The sequence below is a fragment of the Salpingoeca rosetta genome (assembly GCF_000188695.1).
Source record: "Salpingoeca rosetta unplaced genomic scaffold supercont1.24, whole genome shotgun sequence".
Classification (NCBI taxonomy): domain Eukaryota; class Choanoflagellata; order Craspedida; family Salpingoecidae; genus Salpingoeca; species Salpingoeca rosetta.
Window position 1 is genome coordinate 492222 of NW_004754910.1, and position 23323 is coordinate 515544.

General features: G+C 55.5%; 7 protein-coding genes across 7 annotated transcripts; 2 read left to right on the top strand and 5 right to left on the bottom strand.

Annotated features, from left to right (window-relative positions):
* Positions 1-192: 192 nt before the first annotated feature.
* Positions 193-6012, bottom strand: PTSG_08607 (uncharacterized protein; the record flags this gene model as incomplete). The annotated part of the gene is made up of 14 exons (XM_004990340.1): positions 193-453; positions 663-752; positions 965-1068; positions 1332-1455; positions 1619-2116; positions 2482-2610; positions 3024-3107; positions 3238-3314; positions 3522-3612; positions 3778-4411; positions 4653-4897; positions 5097-5297; positions 5615-5763; positions 5988-6012. 14 exons carry the CDS (start codon positions 6010-6012, stop codon positions 334-336), a joined length of 2571 nt encoding a protein of 856 aa, XP_004990397.1. The 3' UTR covers positions 193-333.
* A 51-nt stretch (positions 6013-6063) lies between these two features.
* On the top strand, positions 6064-8253 carry PTSG_08608 (uncharacterized protein). Its single transcript, XM_004990341.1, has 6 exons — positions 6064-6258; positions 6441-6818; positions 7000-7016; positions 7188-7242; positions 7530-7596; positions 7874-8253. The coding sequence occupies exons 1-6, from the start codon at positions 6120-6122 to the stop codon at positions 7926-7928; spliced, it is 711 nt and encodes a 236-aa protein (XP_004990398.1). The 5' UTR covers positions 6064-6119; the 3' UTR covers positions 7929-8253.
* Positions 8254-8339: 86 nt separating this feature from the next.
* On the bottom strand, positions 8340-10682 carry PTSG_08609 (uncharacterized protein). The gene is made up of 7 exons (XM_004990342.1): positions 10599-10682; positions 10267-10309; positions 10022-10127; positions 9820-9837; positions 9516-9545; positions 9236-9313; positions 8340-9056 (listed from the first exon to the last, which is right to left on the bottom strand). The coding sequence occupies exons 1-7, from the start codon at positions 10604-10606 to the stop codon at positions 8440-8442; spliced, it is 900 nt and encodes a 299-aa protein (XP_004990399.1). The 5' UTR covers positions 10607-10682; the 3' UTR covers positions 8340-8439.
* Positions 10683-10713: 31 nt separating this feature from the next.
* On the top strand, positions 10714-11858 carry PTSG_08610 (uncharacterized protein). The gene is made up of 2 exons (XM_004990343.1): positions 10714-11362; positions 11453-11858. Exon 1 carries the CDS (start codon positions 10805-10807, stop codon positions 11270-11272), a length of 468 nt encoding a protein of 155 aa, XP_004990400.1. The 5' UTR covers positions 10714-10804; the 3' UTR covers positions 11273-11362; positions 11453-11858.
* Positions 11859-12714: 856 nt separating this feature from the next.
* On the bottom strand, positions 12715-15805 carry PTSG_08611 (uncharacterized protein; the record flags this gene model as incomplete). The annotated part of the gene is made up of 7 exons (XM_004990344.1): positions 12715-13722; positions 14039-14100; positions 14333-14411; positions 14614-14847; positions 15116-15169; positions 15362-15449; positions 15723-15805. The coding sequence occupies 7 exons, from the start codon at positions 15803-15805 to the stop codon at positions 12715-12717; spliced, it is 1608 nt and encodes a 535-aa protein (XP_004990401.1).
* A 560-nt stretch (positions 15806-16365) lies between these two features.
* On the bottom strand, positions 16366-18699 carry PTSG_08612 (uncharacterized protein; the record flags this gene model as incomplete). The annotated part of the gene is made up of 3 exons (XM_004990345.1): positions 16366-16782; positions 17469-18302; positions 18691-18699. 3 exons carry the CDS (start codon positions 18697-18699, stop codon positions 16522-16524), a joined length of 1104 nt encoding a protein of 367 aa, XP_004990402.1. The 3' UTR covers positions 16366-16521.
* A 355-nt stretch (positions 18700-19054) lies between these two features.
* PTSG_08613 (serine/threonine protein kinase) lies at positions 19055-22872 on the bottom strand (the record flags this gene model as incomplete). The annotated part of the gene is made up of 11 exons (XM_004990346.1): positions 22453-22872; positions 22237-22323; positions 21901-21984; positions 21691-21744; positions 21418-21495; positions 21233-21296; positions 21041-21080; positions 20747-20830; positions 20550-20612; positions 20343-20375; positions 19055-20103 (listed from the first exon to the last, which is right to left on the bottom strand). Exons 1-11 carry the CDS (start codon positions 22551-22553, stop codon positions 19055-19057), a joined length of 1737 nt encoding a protein of 578 aa, XP_004990403.1. The 5' UTR covers positions 22554-22872.
* Positions 22873-23323: the final 451 nt, after the last annotated feature.

Below are 23323 nucleotides of genomic sequence, written 5' to 3' on the forward strand. Positions count from 1 at the left end.
TCACTCTTTTCTCACTGTCACAGCACACATTGTCTTTCTTTCTCACACACACACACATTTTTACACACACACACACACACACACACACACACACACACACACACACACACACCTCTCTCTCTCTCTCTCTCTCTCTCTCTCTCTCTCTCTCTCTCTCTCTCTCTCTCTCTCTGAACTCGTTGATGCGAAATGCAACCGTCATGTGTATTCGGGTTCAGACTGTCAAATTAAACGGTCACCTAGTAGACTGCGACAAGGGAAACCACACAGCGCCCACACCACCAATACTGGCACATCACATCACATCACGCTACGTTGCACATCACGTCACTCCTATGCCTCGTCGTCCACAGCTGCACCATCCTCTGCCCCAGCATCACCATTGCCGCCGCCGTCTTGAGCTGCGAGGTGCTTCGCCCCCGGCTCATCCCGCAGCGCAAACAGCGCGTCCTCCTTCAGGAAGACAGGCAGACACACAGGCAGGGATCTTCGCGTGAACAGCTCGCGTGCGCGTGAATGTTGTGATCGTGGTGTGTGTGTGTGTGTGCGTGTGTGCGTGCGTGTGTGTGTGTGTGTGTGTGTGTGTGTGTGTGTGTGCGTGTGCTTATGTGCTTATGTGCGCGCTTATGCTTGAGGGCGTGTGCACATTCTCGTGTCCGTACCGAGCTGCAGTTGAGTCGCACTTTTCTCCGCAAGTCAAGCATCGCTGGTTCCGCGAGCAAGATGCGCGAACTGGCCAGATTCGAGCACACCTGAACACACACGTGCATGTCAAGAAGCGGCAGTGTGTGTGTGTGTGTGTGTGTGTGTGTGTGTGTGTGTGTGTGTGTGTGCGTGCGTGCGTGCGTGCGTGTGTGTGTGTGTGTGACAGAAATGGGATGGCGGTTGTGCAACAAGTGTGGATATGCATAGGTACACGCATGTACGCATGTACGCATGTACGTATGTGTGCACGTGCGCGTACCATTGAGATGACAGTTGGAGAGGCAACGGGCAATGCGAGTTTGTTGCACAGCGAGCGATGCAGGCTGGTGATTTGCTCAAGCGTCGCCTCCTCCACCCCAAGCTCTGCAACAATTGGCCAAAAGCACCGGTGTAAGCACACATGAACGCATGGAAGGAGCACACCATGTCCTTCGAAAGCTTCAACCAGCACATCAGACTAACAAACGCGCGCGTACACACACACACACACACACACACACACACACACACACACACACACACACACACACACACACACACACACACTCACTCACTCCCTCACATCAAGCGCACCCTCAAGTCAACACCACCATCAACACCAATCAGCTATTGCCACCGCTTCGCACGTCTGAAGGCAGCGATGGTTGCGAGGAGGAAGAGCTTTTCCTGTTGTGCCGCATCCTCGATGGCGCGCAGCAGCGGCGATGATGTCATCTCCTTGATGGCCGCGCTCACGTGGTGGATCGTCACCTGAGAGACGCAAATATGGACAGGTAGATGGATGGATGGGTGGGTTGATGGGTAGAGATGGATGGATGGATGGATGGATATTGAGTGAGTGGATGAGTGAGGGAAGGTAGCAAAGTGGTAACGCGCTCGTGCCCACACAGCATGTGACCCTGACTATTCTCACCTTCAGTGGCACCTCCTCTTCGTCGTCTGCAACATCGTCCTTCCTGCCCTTGTCCGTGACCTTGTCTTTTCCCTTTCGCTTGTTCTTGGTCTTCTTGTCCTTGCCGTTGGTACCACGACTGCCGTCGCCACCGCTGCCACCAACACCATCGTCGCCGCCATTAGCAGCGCCAGCCGGCTTCGTGTCTGCCCGCGCAATCTCTGCAGCCCGCTGGCAGATGGTGAGCGCCCTGCGCGCATCGCCAGAGACGGCCGAAACCTTGCGGCTGCACAGCTGAATTGCGTCTGGCGTGAAACAGTCGTATTGTGTCAGGCGGTGCTGAAGAATCTCCACCAGCTGCTTGTGCGTGTAGGGCATGAACGTGAGGCGCGTGAGCCCAAGACGCGACGCAACGCGCTGGTGAAACACGCGCTCGGGGAGGTCCATGGTGTTGGCGACGGCAACCAGGATGAGGTGCGAGTGGTCGTGCGTCGGCCAATCAAACATGTTGTACAGGACCTGGTGGGTTGCGTTGCACCGTGCAAGGAAGACGTTCATGTGGTGGTGCATACGTGTGTGTGTGTGTGTGTGTGTGTGTGTGTGTGTGTGTGTGTGTGTGTGTGTGTGTGTGTGTGTGTGTGTGTGTGTGTGTGTGTGTGTGTGTGTGTGTGTGCGTGTGTGTGTGTGTGCGTATGTGTGCATACGTGTGAGTGAGTTGACGGACGGTACCTGGCGCACATAAACCATCCACATCATGAATTGCCGGGCAACCAAGCAGCCACCACAATCAGCGGCCGAGCAAACCCAAACCACGACACCGCGCGAACAACAGCTCAAACTATCACACCGCAGGCCACCACAAGCAGGGCCAAGCGCGCACGTACGTCCTGCTTCTTGGTGTAGAGCTGGTCGACCTCGTCAAGGAGCACAACAATGGTGCGCCGGCGCGGCGAGGGCTTTGTGAAGCGGTGGTTCAGCAGCGTCAGCGCCTGCGCAGCCGTCACCCCGGCCGCCTTTGGAAACAATGAAAAGAGGAGAAGCATGCGCAGGTGTGTGTCAAGGTGTGAGTAGGAAACTAGAAGGGGGGAGGGCCTGGCGTTATCGCCGCCACGCTGGGTACTTGACGTGGTGAAAGAGAGGGACAGATTCGTGATAGAGATGGCTTTAGAGAGTCAGACAGACAACCACACGTACACACACGTACACACACGTACACACACGTACACACACGTACATACACGTACACTCACTCACTCACTCACTCACTCACTCACTCACTCACTCACTCACTCACTCACTCACTCACTCACTCACTCACACACACACACACACACACACACACACACACTCACACACTCACCCACCCACAGCCTTCCCCCCCCCCCCCCCCCCCGTCTCCTTGCCCAAGTGATGTGAGTGCACGCACAGCGTCGCTGCCGGCAATGGCGTGCCAGAGCTCCACGTAGGCCTGCTTTGGCGTCGTCAGCGACATGCCGTTGATCTCAATAAACTGCAACGCACAGACAAGACGCCAAGAGAGGTCAGCAACACATACAGCACATACAGCACGTACAGCGAAGCAGGCCGGTCTGTAATCACAACCACCACCACCACCACCACCACCAATCTCGTGCACGCACCGTGAACTGGGGCATGGCGCCTGCTGCTCTCTGCGCTTGCAACTCTCGTGCGACTGCACGAATGGACGCCGTCTTGCCTGCATTCCAAATGCAATGCATGCGAAGCGCAAGTGCGTCAACACCCACGAAACCCACACGATCCACGACGCAGGCATGCATGATGGAATAGTCAGCACAATTGTTAGCGCTTCCACTCTACAAGCACGGTCACGAGGGCGCATAGATGCACATATATAGACAGACAACAAAACACGGCCTCTCCACCATATAAACGGGATCACAACCTGTGCCGGGCACGCCGCTGACGAACATGCACCCGCTGCTGCCGGCCTCGACTTTGGTCTGAATAAATGCCAGCATCTCGTAAAACTCGACCTGATGCACACGGCAACATGCAAAATGCAAACGCAGGTGAAGGCTGGTGAGAGCAAGCACAAGCACACACACACACACACACACACACACAAACACAACATAACACAATCACACACACACATACAACCACACACACACACACAATCCACAATATCACGGGCACACCTCTCTGCACGGGAGGGCCTCTGAGACGTGGCCAACAGCCGAGAGCTGCAGCTGCTGCTGTGCACGCTGCATGGCGTCCAGCTCCTCTGGTCGCGGCGCCTCGCCAGTCGTCGGCACATGCAACGCAGGCGCAGCCCGACCGCGGCCACGGCCACCACGCCCACGCCCACGCGACGACGACGCCTTCTTGCCCTTGCCTTTCGCCGCCGTTGTCTTCTTCTTCTTCTTCTTGTTCTTCATGCTCTTGTCCTGTTTCCTGTGCCCTCGCCGGGTGGTCCTCTTGCTGCGTTTGCGAGCGTGGCTGTCATCCTCGTCGCTGGCGACGTCCTCATCGTCGTCACTCTCCTCTTCCTCCTCGCTGCCACGAAACTCCACCTCCTCGTCACTCAGCCCACTCCCGCCCTCGCTCACATCTCCATCGCTTTCTTCATCACCACCACCTTTTGACGCGGTCCCCTTTCGCCTCCCACCGCGTGTTTTGCTGCTGCTGCTGCTGCTGCTGCTGCTGCTGCTGCTGCTGCTGTTGGTGGTGGTGGTGGTGGCCTCCTTGTGCGCTCCCTTTTGTTTTCGCTTCGACAAGTTCGTGTCTGCACACACCAGCCGTCGAGCCTCCATCGCCAGCACCTTCACGGGGCTGGTGGTGTGATGAAGGGGGGGGGGAGGTGGAGAAGAATGTGGAGAAGGAGGAGGTGGTGATGGTCGTGGTCATGCTGATGATTGGTGATTGACACAGCAAGTCGACGTACGCAGCCTTGGGGGAAGCATGAACACACACATACACACACACGCACACACACACACACTAACCCACACGCACGCACACACACACACACACACACTAACACACACACACTAACACACACAAACGAACATACCGCTGTTCGTATTTCATGAGCTTTCGCTTGTGGACATCGTAGTACCAGCGACAGAGGAAGCGATCCAAGTCCTCATCATCATCACTCCCATCGTCATCGTCATCATCGTTGCTACCATGCTGTGTGGTGCCCTCGCGTTGTCTGTCGAGCTCTCGTGCAACAGCGTCGTGGCCGTGGACAACAACACATGGCCCTTCCACCGACGCAGCAGGTACCTCATCCTGCAGGTAGTTGCTTGCAAACAACTGGAACCGTACGTGCAGCATGTCCATGTACGATTGGTGTATCGACAGGTGGTGTCGAAAGTCAGTGAAATCACGTTGGTACGCAAGCGATATGAAGCTCAAGTTCTGCACACACACACACATGCACATGCACATGCACATGCACATGCACATGCACATGCACGCACACATGCACACACATGCGCACACATGCGCACACCTCATCTTCTTCGAGCTTTGGGATGGCGGATTTCTTGAGCTCCGTGTCCGCTGCGCGGTGATACCAGCGAATGACAAGGTTGATGTCTTCAGAGTCCAGGTACTGATACACACCCAGCACTTCGGCCACGTACGGTGGGCCATCTGGGTCCTCTTGCTTGATGATCACACACTCGCCGGGCTTGATTGATTCCCCAGCCAACTGCGATCGACAAAGCAACGAAGCAAAGTTAAAACAGTGGTGCAGCGCAACTGTGAAATACATAGCTTGCTCTTCCACCTCATGCAATGCAAGCAGTCTGTGTGCACCGACAACGTCGACACGTCGACAGGTGGACACATGGACACACGTCGACACATCGACACGTCGACAGGTGGTTATGTCCACAGATGGACTCGCAAGCACATCGCTCATCACACATCATACATTGCACACGTCGACACGTGAGCAGACGTGCCCGCAACGCCAACACACGCACACGCACACACACTCGCACACGCACACGCACACGCACACACCTCGAATCCGGTGTAGACGATCTTCTTGCCGCTGACTTTGGGCTTGAGCCCAACGATTGGCGACTGCCACTGCTCCTCTTCGGAGTCCTCATCCACCGCATGTTGAGTGGCACGCAACCTGCCAATCGCCTGTCGCCGCCGCTGCTTGGCTGTTATCATTGGGCGGTTGCAAGCAAGCGTGAGTGCACGTTGGTTGCGTCGACAAACGTAGAGAGAGACAGAGACAGACAGAGAGTGTGTGTGTGTGTGTGCATGTGGCGTGACAGCAAACACACCAGCAGCAAGATCAACACACGCAAACACACACAGGTACAAACAAACACACACACACACCACACACACGCACACACACACACACACACAGAGCACCAACCACGCTTTGCGCCACTGCCGGCCATGTCTGTCTTGTCCTGTGTGTGCTGAAAATTGGATGAAATTATTCACCAATCGCCAAAACTTGCCTTCCTTGCCACGACAACAGAACACAACTCACGACAACGAGAGCATGCCGCGTTCACCGTCGCGTTCACGCTCGCGCTCGCCCGTGCGTCGACGAGAGAGTCGGCGGGAGGGAAGCCCTTCGCCCGACAGCAGACGACGCAGGAGGCACTCGCGCAGCCCAGACGATGATCGCCACCGCCACCGTAAGCGCCACGCTTGTGCTTTCCGTTTTGCTGCCTGTGGCAATAAGCGAGTGCGAACGACCTCCATCTGTTGCCACTTCACTGTGCACTTGGGTACACGCTTCACTCTTTGCGTGCACGGCTTTTGCTTGCACCTCCATCATGCGCTCATACGCACACACACACACACACAACATACGCAGGCGACGATGATGACGACCGCCGCAGGAGGTCATCGCGCGACGACCGGGACCGCTCCCACCGCCGTCGCCACGACGACGATGACGACTCTTATGACAGGCGGCGTGACAGGGACCACGACAGAGAGCATCGTCGCGACCGTGACCGTGACCGTGACCGTGACCGCGACCGCAACAGGGATGAGCGCGACAGAGGGCGTGACAGGGATGAGCGCGACAGACGGGACAGGGACAGGGATTATGACAAGCGTCGTGACCGCGACCATGACGACAGAGGCCGGGGCCGTGATGAAGACCGGCGTCGCAACAGAGACGACCGAGGAGAGCATGAGGACAAGGACAAGAGGCGGGAGAAGGATGACGGCGACCACGGCGCTGTCGGTAAGGTGCACATTCGGAAGCAGGCGGTGTTTTGTGGACTGTTGTGATGCAGTGGGGGTAGGGTCTGCGTTAACGTTGGCCACAGGTTGCTGAAATGTGGTGCTTTGTTGTTGTTGCTACTGTTCTTTCGCTCACCTCTTCCACTTGTGCATGTTCCTTCGCCGCCACGTTCAAACCCAAGACGAAGTGGATGCAGACGTAAGTGTTCAGCAGCGGGCATGTTATGTGTGTGTGTGTTTGTGTGTGTGTCTGTGTCTGTGCGTGTGTCTGTGTCTGTGCGTGCGGTTGTGTGTAGGTGTTCATGTGCGCATGTGTGCATATGCACTTTATGGGATGGTACATTGACGTGGGTGCATGTTCAACCCACAGGATGAAGAGGCTGTGATGTCCATGCTCGGGTTTGGCGGCTTTGGAACAACAAAAGGTGAACGAACACGTAACATGAAATGACATGACTGAACGCTTGGGTCTGTGTGGATGTGTGTGTGTGTGTGTGTGTGTGTGTGTGTGTGTGTGTGTGTGTGTGTGTGTGTGTGTGGATGTGCCTCTGTGTGTGTGTGTGTGTCTGTGTGTGTCTGTTGCTGTGTCTGTGTGTGAGGCCATGCATTGTGTTCATCTTTGTGTATGTGCGGTTTGGGATTAACACTCCCAATAACAGCACCTTCCCTCTCACTGTCTCACGTTTCTTTGTCCGCCCCCTCCTCCTGTCAGGGCAACACGTTGATGGCAACGCGGAGGGATTTGTCATGAAGCGCAGGGCCAAGTCGCGCAAGTTCAGGTGCGCACGCGTCTGTCGAGAGATTTGGAGACGGAGGGGGTGAAGAAACGGAGTTGTGGTGGTGGGGCGTTGTGGCTGCTGCTTGCGCTTAGATGATGACGTGCACACACACGCGCGCATGTGTACACATGTGCGCACGCATGAACCCCCGCATGGCAGCTCGCACTTGCGTTGCAATAGCAGCTGGCACATGAGTGCCCCCTTTGACACGTGTCCACACATGCATGACTGCATGCGTGCATGTGCTCACCTTGTGTGCATGTGTTTGGTTCTGCAGGCAATACATGAACAGGAAAGGCGGTTTCAACCGGCCCCTCGACTTTGTGCAGTAGACGACATGAGCGTTCACACACACACATACACACACACACACTCTCTCTCTCTCTCTCACTCACACACACGTTGTTTGTGTTGTTCGCTTGTCGTTTCATGCCCGACATTGTGTTTCACCCAAATGGTCTCGTGTGTCCATTTGTTGAGCCGCATGTCAGTGCGCGGCCCGTTGTCGTTCATCTGTGGTGCTGTTTGTGCACGTGTTTGGTTGTCCCACACACACCAAGAAGAAGAAGCCAAGGTACCACGACTGTTGTTTGTTCTGTGTCGTAGACTTCTTCATTGAAAGGGAACGAGAATGTGGAAAAAATTGACACTCTGCAAGACAAGTTTCACGCAAACACACACACACACACACACACACACACACACACACACACACACACACACACACACACACACACACACACACACACACACACACACACACACAAAGCCAGTACACCTTGAAACCGTTCGCCACCAACAACCCATACAAATGCATTTCACCCCATACAGACGCATGCCACCTCATACGATGGGCGGGCCACCAATGCCCCCGGGCCGGCCTGGTGGCGGCGGTGGCGGTGCACCAAACTGATCATGCTGCTGCTGCTGCTGTGGTGGCTGTGGTGGCCCCCCTTGGTGCTGTGGTGGCGGTGGTGGCGGTGGGCCGTTAGGATTCCACCCGGGCCCGCCGGGGCGACCAGGTGGGATTGGCGGCGGCCCTGACGACGAAGATGCTGGTGGTGCTGGTGGCGCCTGCGAGTGTGGGGGCGGCGGTCCGCCGCTGCTAGTGGGCGGGGCCTCGTGTGTGGGGCGATGGTCCACGGGAGGGCCCAGTGGCGGCGGCGCTCCAAACTGATCACGGCTGCCACCACCGCCACCACCGCCGCTACCGGGTGGGCCACCGGGTGGTGGTGGCCGCGGCCCGCCAAAGCCGCCTGGGGGCCGGTGGTGGTGATGGTGGTGGTGGTGGTGCGGGGGCGGGGGGCCACCGGGGAACGGGGGCCGCGGCGGGAAGGGGGGACGATCACGCATCATATGTGGCGGCATCGGGGGCCGGCCGTGCATGGGCCGCATGTGGGGCGGCGGCGGGCCAAAGCGGTCGCGTGGAGGACCAAAGGGGCGCGGGCCTCGCATGCGATCTGGTGGTGGTGATGGTGGGTGATGGCGGTGATGGGTGATGGCGGTGATGGTGGTGAAAATCAAGCAGTGGCATGCGGACCACGGAGGGTGATTCAGACGGTTTTGACACGCAACACGAGCAAATACACACATACAAGCACGTGCGCCACTGTTTGCTAGCACAGGCAAGTGCACTGACCAAAGCCGCCTGGGGGACCACCGGGGGGACCGCCGGGGGGACCGCCGGGGGGACCTCCTGGCATGGGACCCATCGGACCTGGTGATGTTGACGACAATGCATCACAGAGAGCGGTGCGCACACATATGTACAGACGCACGCACGCACACGCACGCACACAATCAAACACGCACACACGCACACACATCAGACAGGAGTGTGAGTGAAAGAGGCACGTGAGCTGCTTATGCAGTGAGGAGTCAACCAATCAAAGCAGCACAGGAAAAGGGCCGTGTATTACGTGGTGGGGGCATGCCACGTGGCCCGGGCCCTTGATGATTGAAAAAGAGCCACAAAGCGCAAGTCAAACAACGATGACAGGTGATGAAGGTACATTGCAACGTCAGGTGCGTAAGCATGGGTTTTGCGGATGAGGGATGAGGCCAGCAGTATAATGTCACAGGCGAGAATGGGATGCGTGCAGTGTGTATGTGTGTGTGTGTTGTGTGTGTTGTGTGTGTGTGTGTGTGTGTTGTGTGTGTTGTGTGTGTTGTTTCGTCCATCTGGCGTGGTTAGTGGTGGCAGCTTGCACTGCGCTGTCTTACCCATGTTGGAAGCGCCATCTATCCCAAGGACAAGATCACCAAACGCAGAAAACAAAAGCATGCATGAGTGTCAGAAAGCTCGGAGTGCTCAACACACACACATGCACATACACATGCATATACACATATACACATGCATACATACACATGTACACACGAGCATGTGCGCGAGAGAAACCAGCACAGCAGCAGGGGGACGTACATTTCTCGCGCTCCTCTGGTGACGCTTCGTCGAGCCAGGTGCGGTAATAGTGGATCACTGCATCCTTGTGCTTGCGACCGGTGTTGTGTGTCTTACGCACGGACGGCTGCACACGTGTGTGGGGACACAAACGCAGACGTGAACATGGGCGTGCATGAGGGCATCGACGGTAGTGAGTGGAGACGTGCACAGCGTATGGGCAAAGCACAAACAAACACACACATTCAACGGCTTGCATTGCTCACCGAGTCGTGCGTGAGGAAGGTGTCGCAGTAATCGCAGTAGTACCTGACGAATGTGTGTGTGTGTGTGTGTGTGTGTGTTGGGGGGGCGAGGGTCAGTGCGGACTCAGTGTGGCATACGCAGAGACGCACAAACGGAGAGACGCATGTTCACACAAACACTCGCTCTTTCGCTCTTTCTCACTCACACACTCACACACACACACACTCATACACACGGAACATACACACACAAACACACACAAGCACACATACACACAAGCACACACTCTCAACACACACACACTCAACACACACTCAACACACACACACATACACATCGCACATGCACTCACCGTGGCATGGTGCTGGTTCAGTGGTGAGGGAGCTGTCGAACGAACGTTCCACCACAGACACAGACGCAGCCGTGGATAATGACGATTGGCGAAAGATTTGGGCCAAATTCCATCAATCCACGCCACGATACAGCCAACAACACACGCACGCACGCACGCTTCCACCACAACAGCAGCACGCACAAGCACAACACCAACCAGGCAAGATGAGCGAGGCAAAGCCGGCAGGGCCGAAGAACACGACAACGGACAAGGGCCAGTGCGCCAACACAACGTGCACCACAGAGAGCACAAAGCGGTGTGCAAGATGTAAGGTGGTGTTCTACTGTTCACGGGAGTGCCAGCGCGCGCATTGGCCCAAGCACAAGGCGGACTGCCGCCTGTTCAGCCAGCTGCCGGAGAAGCCCAACGTGAACGAGGAAGAAGAGGTCGTCAAGACACACCACCGCGAGTTCCGGCGTATCGTGCACAAGTACGGTTTGGACAAGGGCGACAAGGCAGACCTGCTGGCAGACTTTCTCACAGACAGCTCACAGAACAAGAGCATCAGCCCGGATGCGCTGGCGGAGAAGTTTGACATTCCACGTGGCGACGCGTCAACGCTTCTGGCATGGGTCGACGTTGCCCTCAGATTTAAGGAAGCGAACCTCGACAAGCCGCAGGACAAGCAATAGGCACGACCACTTGAAACAAGCCTGCCTCAGGCCAATTCTGTTTGCCCTCCGTCAAGTGATAGATGCCCTTGTTACACATTCGGCTTTTATGTGTGTGTGTGTGTGTGTGTGTGTGTGTGTGTGTGTGTGTGTGTGTGTGTGTGTGTGTGTGTGTGTGTGTGTGTGCAGGTGTGTGTGCAGGTGTGTGTGTGTGTGTGTGTGTGTGCAGGTGTGTACAGGTGTGTACAGGTGTGCGAGCTCATGGATCATTGCGGTCATGTGAACTGACTGATAGACCCCTCCCTCGTCATCCCCGCTGTATTCACTCCCCCTTGTCTCTTCCCTGTCCCTCCTTGCTTGTCTTGCCGCCCCGTTGGCGTGTGTATTGAGTGGGCTGTACGTTGGTTTGGGGCATAAGCAAAAGCCGCCCGCCTACCCGCGTGTGCGTGTGCATAGACGTTCGCGAGAAGAGCAGGTGGCAAAACGACCACAACAACAACAGACAGAGAGGGGGAGGGGGCGAGGAAAAAGGGGCGCTTGTATGTGCAAACGTACGGCCAGTACACGGTTGGGAGAGGATAATAAACGTCAGCGCGCATGCTACAACAACAACAACATCACAACAGTCGAGAAAGAGGCAACAAGACACCGGCAGGGGGGAGGTGGTCATGAAAGACTTGTGGGTGTGCGATCACGCAAGCAACCAAGCAAGCAAGAAACAACAAGCAACAAATGACAGGGCGCATTCAAGCAAGCACATTGGCGCGCAGGAACAACGAATGACCAGCATAGCATGGCAGGGCAGACACAGAAAGGCGGGGAACAGGATAGGAGAGACGGGAGAATAGTGCGAAGGATGAACGGTGAAAGGTGAACGGTGAAATGTTGACTACGGCACACAAATGAATGTCAACATATGGAAGCCAATTCAGCGGCGTCAAGGAAATAAGATCAAGGGGTGGGATACCAGTGATTTGGTCGACAACGATGCAAGCACAGCAAGCACGAAGAAAAGAAAGAACAGCTACAACAGCTACAACAACAGCAATAGCAGCATGAAAACAAACAGTGCCGCGACAACAACAACAAAAAAAAAAAAAAAACGGGATGAGTTAGTGGGGCGGGCGTGTAAGGAGAGGAAGGCAGGCGTCAGATACAAAAGCTTGCATTTACACGTTGGCAAGCAGACCAACAGCCAAACACAAACGGAATGCGTTGGGGAAACATGGTAAAACAGGTGTGAGCTCGTTTGAGAGGACATGAAGACACGGAGGAGGAGAAGGAGGAGACGGAGAAGGAGGAGAAGCAACGGCACTCGCGTGGCCGATGGCGACAAGTACGCGATGCAGTGGGGTGGGCAAAGAAGGATGGTGGCAGTGCAACGCATTGTGCGCACGTCAGCGTGGCACGTGGTCTGGGATATATCGGCATCCACGCACCAACGTGCTCGCGTGCTCGCGGGCTCACACCATCACCACGTTCGATGCTGCCGTTGGCGTGGCTGCATCTGCTGTTACTGATGTTGCTGATGTTGGTGCTGGCGCGGTAGGGGTGCGAGCGTCGACGTCTTGGTCAGCAGAGGAAGATGTGTCCTCCATCACCACGGTTGCGTGCCCACCCATCACACCATTGCCACTGTCATTTCCATTTCCATTGCCGTTCACGTGCACGGCGCCCTCCAACTTGACGGCCGCCGCTTTGCCGGCTGTTTGCTCCTCCTGCTGCGCCTGTGTCTTCTTCTCTGCTGCACTGGGCTCGTGCTTGCTCTGCTCCGCGTTGCCCTCCGTGGCTGTGCCGTCATCCTCCTCTCCTTGAGCGTTTTCCTTTGTCTCCGCTGACGCCTTCTCACCATCATCCCCTCCATCCTCCCCACCCTTCTTCTTCCCTTCCTCGCCACCCTTCTGCTCCTCACCAGCACGACTGCCATCGCGGTCGTCATCACCGCCTGCTGCAGCCTCAAACACATCCCCATCATCTTCGTCATCATCATCATCATCACGATTGTTGTCGTCGTTGCCGCGCGCGTTGCCTGCAGGCACGATCGGCGCCAGGCTGAACGTCGTGATCTTCCGCGGCTGCGCCGTTACCACCTCTGCTGCGCCGCTGCTGCCATCACCACCACCCGACCCAGTGGCTGCAGCGTTGGGAGTGAGCGAAAACGTCGTGGTCTTGACGGTGCGCGTTGTTGTTGCCTCGGCAGCCGTCACCCCCGTGCGAAGCGGGGACGGCCTCACACCACCGCCACTGCCGCTCGCGGTGTTACTGCTCGTGCTGCTGCTGGGACTGCTGGCGCCACTGCCACTGCCACCACCGCGCTGCGTGCTGCCGTTGCGCTGCCCCTGATGTTGGCGATGGCGGCCACGTGACTGCGGGGACGTGCTGTCGGACTCGCGCGGGCTGGTGCTGCGGCTCAGGCCGTGCACGTCTGCACTCTTCTGCACCACATGCGTCACCTCCGCTTCCTGGAACGCCTGTGGTGTGTTATGCGTGTGTGTTATGTGTGTGTTATGTGTGTGCGTATGTTATGTGTGTGTGGTGTGTTATGTATGTGTGTGTTTGTGTGTGTGTGTTATGCGTGTGTTTGTGTGTGTGTGTGAGTGTTATGTATGTGCGTGTTGTATGTGTGTGTGTGTGTGATGAGAAATGTACAAAAAAAAAAGTGACGGGAGAGGGTTCGTGTGTTGAACATCACAGAGGGCCCAAGCAGGGACGTCAAGCCATGCACATACAGAAAGCACAGGCAAGCATTGCGAGTATGGGTGTGCGTGTTGCTGACCAACGACTCACCAGCTCATACATGTGATACAGCCGCTTGCCAAACAGCTTCCGCGCAGTGTTGTTGCATTTGCCTGCAGTTGTGTTGCGTGTGTGTGAATGTGTGTGAATGTGTGTGAATGTTTGTGAATGTGTGTGTGTGTGTGTGAACGTTTGTGAATGGTTGTGAATGGTTGTGTGTGAATGTTTGTGAATGTGTGTGCATGAAAGAGACAGAGACGACAAAATATACAAGCACCCTCAAAACAAACACACACACACACGGTTTTCGGCAAACGCTCACTCCTCGCGTTGCTTCGCACGTACCGCAGCAGCAGTCGAAGCAAAAGCAGCAGCAGCAGCAAAAGTAGCCCAGCGTCAGCGCCCCAACGACGTTGAACATAAACTGATAGATGCAAGCAGACGGAGCACAGCAAGGCGACGTGTGTCGACAGTGCAAGCCGTTTGCACGTGAGTGCATTCTTACGCTGGCACTGCACGCACCAGTGGACAGTGCATCGAACCATCGTACACAATCACGCACACATGCATACATCCACACAAACATCTACACGTACACATGCAAACACACACACGCACGCACGCACGTGCAGAAACACAGATGACGACAGCTTGCGACAAAGCGACACTTCATCTTGCTCGCTCCCTTCCCTCCTATGCCACGACACCTTGGCGCAGGGGCTGCAGTGGAGCTCGTCGTCGTCAACCTGCGTCTGCTGGATCTGGTCGGCCACGTGCAGGCCTTTGAAGCCGAGCTTGTCGTACACATCGCGCGTCACCGGCGAGGAGAGCACGTTGAATGCACAGCGCACCCGTTGGAACTGCACAGGAACATGAACCAGGGTTAGATTGCGCGGCATGATGGGGTGGGGAGTGGGGAGGTTGCCGGCAATGGGGTGTAGAGTGGGGAGGACGATGGGAGGGGGGTGAGATGTGATGTGTGCAGTGCAGTGGAGGGGGAAAGATCATGTGTGGAATACAGCGGGTAACATGTTGAAAAGTAGAGGAACATGTGATGTGAACAAGAATGAAGGATGAGATGACGGCTGCTGGTGCAGCAGCAAGGAGGAATCGTGTCAGCGAGCGCACCTCTGCTTGCGTGTCTGCGCCTGGGTTCTTGTCTGGATGTAGCCGAACCGCAAGCTGTTGGCCGAGAAAAGTGGGGAACAAACCAAAGTGGTGTAGCGCAGAGACGAAACGCAGATGAGATGTAGGCATCGCACACACGTACGTATTGGACGAGTGTGAGTGTGGGGGTGACCAGAAGATGCACGTGCTCTGTGGAGTGTCTGTCGCCAGACAACCGCATGCACACATGATGTGAGTGAAACTGACCTTGCGGTAGCACTTCTTGATATCATCTTGTGTGGCATCCCGTGGAATGTTCAGCACATCGTACAGCGTCTTGCCAGACGCTTCAATGCTGGGTGAAGAAATAGGGAGTGGAGTGTCAAGGTGTTCGTGGGAAGACTTGTGCACGAGAAGACAAGGCTTTCATTCACACACACACATGCGCACACACGTACACACACACACGTACACACACACGCACGCACACACACGCACACGTATACACACACACGCACGTACACACATGCAGGTCAAGAACCGACACCGCCAAGGTGGTCCGCAGAAGCGCAAGGGTTCACAGAGCCACACCACCACGACGAACAGAACCACAACATGCGTCACTCACTCCCTGAGGACTTCGACTTGGAATTTGTCTGCTGCCCTTGTTTCCAGGATTTGCTGGCTGGTTCGCCTTTCACGTTCTCCCATGGCGGCAGGAGCGGGCGTCGGAAACTGTGTGGTTGCCACGTGTGCGCGCACCGCAGGAACTGTGAGGTACACAGTCGGTGCACGCCACCAACAACAACGAAGCAGAAGAAGAAGAAGAAGAAGAAGAAGAAGAAGAAGAAGATGTGTGTATGTGAGTGTGTTTGACACTGGTGAACAACGTGACACACGGTTGGTTGAGTGAACACGCCTAATTTGTTGGCAAACAAAGTGTTTGAGAAGCGAGCCAGCAAGCAAGCAAGCCGAAAAGCTAGTAAGCAGCAAGCAAGCAAGCTAGCAAGCAAGCAAGCAGCAAACAAGGCGTGTATTGGATGGAAGGAGGAACCCAAACAACCACCAAACGACGCACACCACCAACCAACCAACAACGCACTCACATACGGTTTCAGCGAGCGGCTTCCAAACTGTCCTGCTTGGGAAAAATTGACTTTTTGTCCAAAGGCAAAATTGCCTTGTTGTTGATATATGTGTGTGTGTGTGTGTGTGTGTGTTTATTGGGGAAAACTCGCTGAAATCTTACACTGCTCCCAGCGCTCAAAGATGGGGAAGGCAATTGCGGCAAAACAAAGGGCAGCGGTGCGTATGGGCGAATGTGTGTGAGAGCACGCGCCTCATAGACAGAAAGAAAAGTGAATCAATAGATAGATAGAAACCAAGTGCCTCGGTGCGAGGCTCATGTGTAGTGCTGCGACTGTCGCTTAGACAGTTGCAGGGGGCTCTGTTGCGGCCGGGCCACCGGGGCTTCGTGAGGTCACTGGGGCGCTGCGTGGCTGTCCCTCATCGTTGTCGGTGGTGGCGGTGGCAGCGGCGGTGGCAGCAGTGCCGTTGTTGCTGTCATTGCTGCGCTGGCCGCTGTGGCCGGGGGGTGTGGTCTGCGGATGCTTGCGCTTGCGGGTGCGCTTGCCCTGTTGGTGGTTGCGCTGGGCTTGAGCGCGCGCTCGTTGTACCGTCTGGGTGCTCTGGCGGGGAGTGTGTGTGTGTGTGTGTGTGTGTGTGTGTGTGTGTGTGTGTGTGTGTGTGTGTGTGTGTGTGTGTGTGTGTGTGTGTGTGTGTGTGTGTGTGTGTGTGTGTGTGTGTGTGTGTGTGTGTGTGTGTGTGTGTGTGTGTGCGTCTGACACACGCAACGCTGATTTCTATTGACGGAAGAACAGAACAGAAAAGGGACAGAACCAAAAAGAGCAAACGGGAAGGCAAGGTGAAGTTAGGAGCAGGGCAGGCACATTGGCTGCGTAACGAGCGAACGGCGTGGGAGAGTGTGCGTAAAAGAACAAGGTGGGAGCATAACAGTGCTGAGTGATGACCGAGGACGGAAGGAGGAAAGTGAACACACCAAGGGGTGGTGTAATGTAACAAAGAAAGAAAGAATCATGGCAATGCAAGCTATCAAAGTGATGTGAAATGATGAGAACAAAACAGGACTGAAACTCTGAAACTGGCTAGGGGCCGCGGAAAAGGTTGGCTGGAGAAAGGGAGACTGGATGGCAAATGGCCTCCACTGAGCTGTTCAGCCAGTGCCACACAAATGCATGCACGCACGCACACAAGCGTACGCAATCACACACACACACACACACACACACACACGGACAAACACGGCGCACACATGCACTAGGACTCAGGCCTCAAACACAAGAACGGCCCGCACAAGAACGCACGAAGGGTCTGTCACCACAATCTCCGCAGCTGGAACATTATCGCCCTGGGTCCACTGCGAATGCGTCTCAAACGGTAATGCAGCTTTGACTTTGCCGCTGGTGAAGTCAACCACTGCCACGTGCGCGTCGTGCCCAGCAACAAGCGGGAGGCCAATAAATGACCGCCATCGCGGCGTCGGCAACTGTTGCACGGGGATCGCCTGCAGCATTGGATGCACACTGGTTTGTTTCACAGGATACGGGTTGCCGTACATGACATCGCACGCCAGCACAATGCGGTACGATTTGCCGGGCTCAAGGTTGAGGCAGTGCAGGTCAGGCGGGACGTTGTCGTGGTCTGCGCTCACCGTGCACGGTTGAGCGTACGCACACGCGTAGTCGAGATCTGGTGTAAAGTAGAAGCCAGCACCGTACCACCCTTTGTCCGTCTTCTGCAGTTGTGCAAAGTCGCCACCCAGGATGCCAAGGACGGCGTCAAATGACCCAACGCCGTGGAACACGCGCTGGATGCGCAGTGGCGGGTCCTTTGGCAGCAGGGATGGATCGAGCATGCTGTACACGCCAACGCGGGTGACACGCTCCAGCACCGCCCGCTCCTCAGCAACTGTGGCTTGGCCCGTCGTGGTGTCGTGGTCGTATTTGGGCGCAAACGGGTGGCTGGCGCTGGTGAGGTGGCCGCGGTAGCGGGTGGTGTTGCGGTGCAGGGCGCCGTTGAAGGCGACGAGCTTCTGATCGCACCACGTGATGGCGACGCGGCACAATGTGCGGCCAAACGGTTCGCGCGGATTCTGCTCGGCGGTCCGGCCACCAGCGGCATGGACAAGCTGCAGGGTGGACGAGAGAGAGAGAGCGAGCGAGCGAGAGAGGGAGAGAGAGAGAGAGAGAGAGAGAGAGAGAGAGAGAGAGAGAGAGTCACACTCGACAGTCGGACCAGCCGCACAACTCGACTTTCAACGTGACGCGGTTAGAATAAATCGATCTGTTGACCTCGCTAAGAAAAATCAAACGAAAAGTTATCCGGTACAAAAAAAAACAAGCGGGGGACGCCTGTCGTTGTTGTTGTTATTGCGATATTGCATATGCCGATCTCCTTAGTAGCCAGAACTGGACGTATAGATTTAAGTCCTCTAGTGGTTCGCCTTATTACTTCGTCCTGGGTCGCACTTACCGGCCTAATGTTTGGATCTCTGGGAGTTCTATCTATGATCGTACCTGAACCATTGTCCTGATCGGCCAGAGATGGACAAGCCGAAAACCTACGCTCTACCCTCAGAGAGAGAGCGAGCGAGCGAGAGAGGGAGAGAGAGAGAGAGAGAGAGAGAGAGAGAGAGAGAGAGAGAGAGCGTATGTTGGATGCGTGCGTGCGTGTATGCGTGTGTGTGTGCGTTTATGTGTGTGTGTGTTTGTGTGTGTGTGTGTGTTCACATTGGATGCGAAAGTGAGAAATCTACGAAGAGCACAATGCTGGCAACAAGCTGAGGTGAAATCGTTGGGTGCATGGGGAAGAACCAAGGCACACACACACACACACACACACACACACACACACACACACACCTCAGTGACGGCGTCCTCGTCAAGTTGAAGTGGTGCAATGTGGACGCGTTGCGTCCACCGCAGCCAGCAGCTGCTGTGGAAACTTCCACACCGCATCTGGTGGTCCGTGCAGCAGCATGTGCTGTTCCCGCAAATCGTCCGCCTCCTGATCACGAGCTGCCCTTTGTTGCGACTTGAGGGCGGCGTGCAGTTGAGAAAAGTCCACCCGGTTGCCGCTCGCATCAAAACACACACAAAGCAGCGCCTGAAGCGCAGACGTCAATCGCCGTCCATTGATCTCTGCATCAAGCGGCAGGTACTCGAGGTTGCTGTACCTGATGCCAAGACTTGCTTGAGTGATGCCACCCCTGCTGTACGGCCCGTGGTGCCAAGGAACGACGCCAAACCACACCTCCCACACCACGCAGCCAAAGGAGAACACGTCCGTGTCTGCACGAATGTCGTGTCCAAAAAGCTGCTCGGGCGATTCCCAGAACCGCGTGCCGCGAACATGTGTCATCGTAGATGCGTCCTCTGAGACGAACGCGCTCAGGCCAAAATCCGTCACCTTGGCAGAGAGGGATGCGTCCAGCAGCACGTTGGGCGACTTGAGGTCGCGGTGAACGACGTTGTGTGCATGCAGGAACTCCATGGCAGCCGCCACCTCGCTCAAGATGCGCAGCTTGTCAACATCACTCAGGTTCTTCTTGTGCACGTGTGTGTAGTCGTACAGAGACCCGTTCTCCGCCCAGCTCAGCACGAAGGAGAGCGTGTTGTGGTCGTTGTCGTAACAGAGGCCGAGGAAAGGCACGATGTTCGGATGGCGGAGCGACGCAAGGACGGCCACTTCTCGCAACACACGCTTGCTGTCACCATCACTTGTTGTCGTGCTGTACATCTCAGTCAGCAATTGCTGCAGTCGTGGTCGCTCTTCAACATCGTCCACTTCCTTCAGCGCCACATCGTGCCCAGCAAGCGTGCTGCGGTACAGCTTGCCGAACGCACCCTTGACGGGGTTGCCCTTGTTGTCTCTGACGCGTTTCTTCGTCGTGAAGCGGGCTGGGTCCAGGTTGAGGTTGAAGAAGGACTCTGCATCATTATTGGAAGGAGAAAGTGCGAGAGAAATGGTGAGAGCCAAAATGATGAGAGCGCACGGACGTTCGTACTTGATGATGAGAGCGCACCGACGTTCGTACTTGTTGTGGGGAGCACGCACACAAACAGGCACACACACGCGCGCGCGCGCACACACACACACACACACGCGCACGCACATACACGCACACACACACACACACACACACACACAAACAGGCACGTGCACGCACCTGCTTGGTCTTCCAGTTGACGCAGCCGTTCCTCTGCAGATGTGCAAAATTGAGAGTGGTGAATGGGGCTGAAGATGAGACGAGGAAGGCGAAGAAAGGCAATGTAAGGGTGCTCTTGCATTGGTCGAGAGATCAAGGTAGAAGGAGTGCAATCAGCATTCAAGATGATCCCGGCACGACCACAGGAGAGACCATGCGTTAGCCCACCTTTGCGCTGCAGCTGTTGATCCTTCTCCTGGATGATGCGCTGAAGGCGCTCGATTTCCTCACCTGAAATCAACAAACGCAAACAACATTCAGGCGCTCGTGTGAACACATGATCACGAGAGTACCCGGGATAATCTGGGAGACAGAGGCACGGGCATGGTGTTTGGCTGGCAATGTCAACTCATGATGTGACGGACTGTCCACCAGTCCACCTTTTCGTTGCAGCTGTTGGTCCTCCTCCTGCATGTCGCGTTGAAGGCGCTCAATTTCCTCACGTGAAACTAAACATACATCACACAGATACGCAGGCACATGACGATGCATTCACAGAGATGAATTGTGAGCCATTGATTCTGGCACTTTGGGCTTAGTGTACAACCAATAAAAAACACACACCAACAAACACGACAAAACGTCATGCGCAGTCAACAGGCACGACAAAACGACTTCATTGGCGGACATGCTTGCATGCATAATTCAGAAAGCCGTACGCGGACGGGGAACGGCGGTGTCGTTTCCATTTTGTGCCTGCTGTCATGCATGGGTGAAGTAGATAAGGGGGGGGGGGACGATATGTGACAAAGACAACGAAGATGAGGGCACGAGTGGAGGGGGGGGGGGTAGCTGAAACAAGACGGGCTGATGATGATGATGTTTGTGTACACTGTGCATTGTGGTTTTACCTGCACTTTGTCTTGGTCTTGCACGCGCTGCCCTTCGTCAAACGCCCGCCGTTCAGAATTAGTTCTGGAGGCAGTAAGCAGAGATAAATGACACGTCGCAGCATGAGGTGGGCATTTGCGTCGTTGGATGGTCGACGGACAAGGCACAACACCAGTAGGGGCCATACTGGCTCAAGGGGACGTACAGAATTAGGCAGTAGTTGCTTTCCATCGGCCACTTTACTCCGAACGCGCGGGCGGCATCCTTGCCAATTCCTTCGAGCCTGAAGGAGAGAAGAAACAGTTGATGTGAGGACGACAGCAGCTGTGCCATTCACACATGTCAAAGCCGAAGCGAGGGAGCAAAACCTCCAAGGATCACAGTGCAAGAGCACAAAAATTGCAGCACAAGCGCGAGTGCGATTCGGGACAATACAAGACAGACCAACCAAAGAGTTTGCAGCCATGTATGCTCGCACAGTGCGCCAGCCAATGCAACACAGCCTTCCTTCTCAATCGAGTTGTTGCCCAAGCTGCAATCAAAGTCAAAGCACAACACACACGCGCACGCGCGCACACACAAACACAATCGCAGCACCAAACAGCACATGGCAAGGTCAACTCATTGCACAACTCATGCAACAGCACGCTGTCAGCATCAACACTCACAAACCAACAAATGCACCTACTAAAGCGTTTGCAGTCCAGTGTGTCCGCGCAGTGCACCAGCCAACGCAACACAGCCTTCCTTCCCAATCGAGTTGCCGTCCAAGCTGCAATCACAAACAACCAGCGCCCACACAAAACATCATTGTTGTGCATCGCAAGCAGGCGATACAAATCACTCAGACAACGCAGCAGAGCAACCACTCGATTACACTCAAGAAGTCAGTGAGAGTGCGCCGAACACCCCTCCACACACACACACACACACACACACACACACACACACACACACACACACACACACACACACACACACACACACACACACACACACACAAAGGCGCGGAGCGACTCACTACAACACCCGAATGTCATTGTTGGGTCTGATGTTCAGTGCAATTGCCAGCGCCTTGGTACCTTTGTCCTGGAGCCCTGCAGCATTCAAACTGAAACCCGTAAGGTAACAGCGGGCCTGTGAGGAGAGCGTTTCTGAAAGCAAAACAACAAGCAAGCCGCAGCACCAAACAGAGAAACACAGCCCTCACATTGCATTATGCTAAGGGGTTCTGACTGACTTGACATTAGTGGTCGACATGCCGTTGGCAACAGCTCGAATCGTGTCCTTCACACTATCTGTCAACCCCGCCTCTGCCATCCACGCCTCCATCTCGTCCATCTTGGTGCTTTGCTGGTCTCGCTGTCTCGGTGTCCTTCCTCAGCACTTCACGCCATACACTGACACTCTCTGACACTGATCACCCTCGCGATCGTTAAAGCGTTAAACCTTCCCTCTCGCTTCGATCGGGCCTTCCAGCCCTGCGTGCTTTTGCGTGGGCGCTGTCACACACAAGCCAGTATGCGCTCTGCGAATAGCCAGCCAGCCAGAGAACAACTCAAACAACACCTCCACCCCACAGCACTCGCTCAGGTGCTGCTGTTGCGCTGGTTGCGGACAGTTTGGTCTGCCAGTGTTGTTGTTGTGTGCTGTCCTTGGAGGTCACCGAAAATCATTCATATCTTCAACCAATGATCCCACCCCAACAGAAGTTGTCTTCCCAGCCAGCCACACACATGTTTGTACATATTTCTTTTCTTTCACTCGACTTGACATGAAGTGACAGACACCTCAGAGCAGCTCCTCAGACAGACATTCATACTTTCATACGCATATACATACATACGCATACATGCACACATTGACACACGTCAGCTATGCGTTGTTACTGCCTTCCCCTTCCTCTTCCCCTTGTGTAGCTGAGGATCCTTGCTTCCGCTTGGCCTTATGTTTTCTGCTCCTGCTGGTGGTGCGCTTGCTGCTCTGCTTCTCGTCACGTTGTTGTTGCGCGTGATGTTCTTGCTCGGCTGCCTGTGCGCGCCCCTTCTTTGCCCGTTCGGATGACCTTATAAAGTCAGCAAACCTGAGGGTAGGGGGGAGGGGGCAGAGGG

What these genes read in the sequence shown, in the direction of transcription:
- PTSG_08610 (XM_004990343.1), top strand. Translation starts at nt 10,805, where the DNA reads ATGAGCGAGGCAAAGCCGGCAGGGCCGAAGAACACGACAACGGACAAG.
- PTSG_08608 (XM_004990341.1), top strand. Translation starts at nt 6,120, where the DNA reads ATGCCGCGTTCACCGTCGCGTTCACGCTCGCGCTCGCCCGTGCGTCGA. An exon ending in CGGCTTTGGAACAACAAAAG is followed by an intron (nt 7,243 to 7,529) that starts GTGAACGAACAC and finishes TCCTCCTGTCAG; the next exon opens with GGCAACACGTTGATGGCAAC. An exon ending in GCCAAGTCGCGCAAGTTCAG is followed by an intron (nt 7,597 to 7,873) that starts GTGCGCACGCGT and finishes TTGGTTCTGCAG; the next exon opens with GCAATACATGAACAGGAAAG.
- PTSG_08609 (XM_004990342.1), bottom strand. An exon ending in CCTTCCTCACGCACGACTCG is followed by an intron (nt 10,128 to 10,266) that starts GTGAGCAATGCA and finishes ACACGTGTGCAG; the next exon opens with CCGTCCGTGCGTAAGACACA. An exon ending in ACGTGGCATGCCCCCACCAC is followed by an intron (nt 9,314 to 9,515) that starts GTAATACACGGC and finishes CAACATCACCAG; the next exon opens with GTCCGATGGGTCCCATGCCA.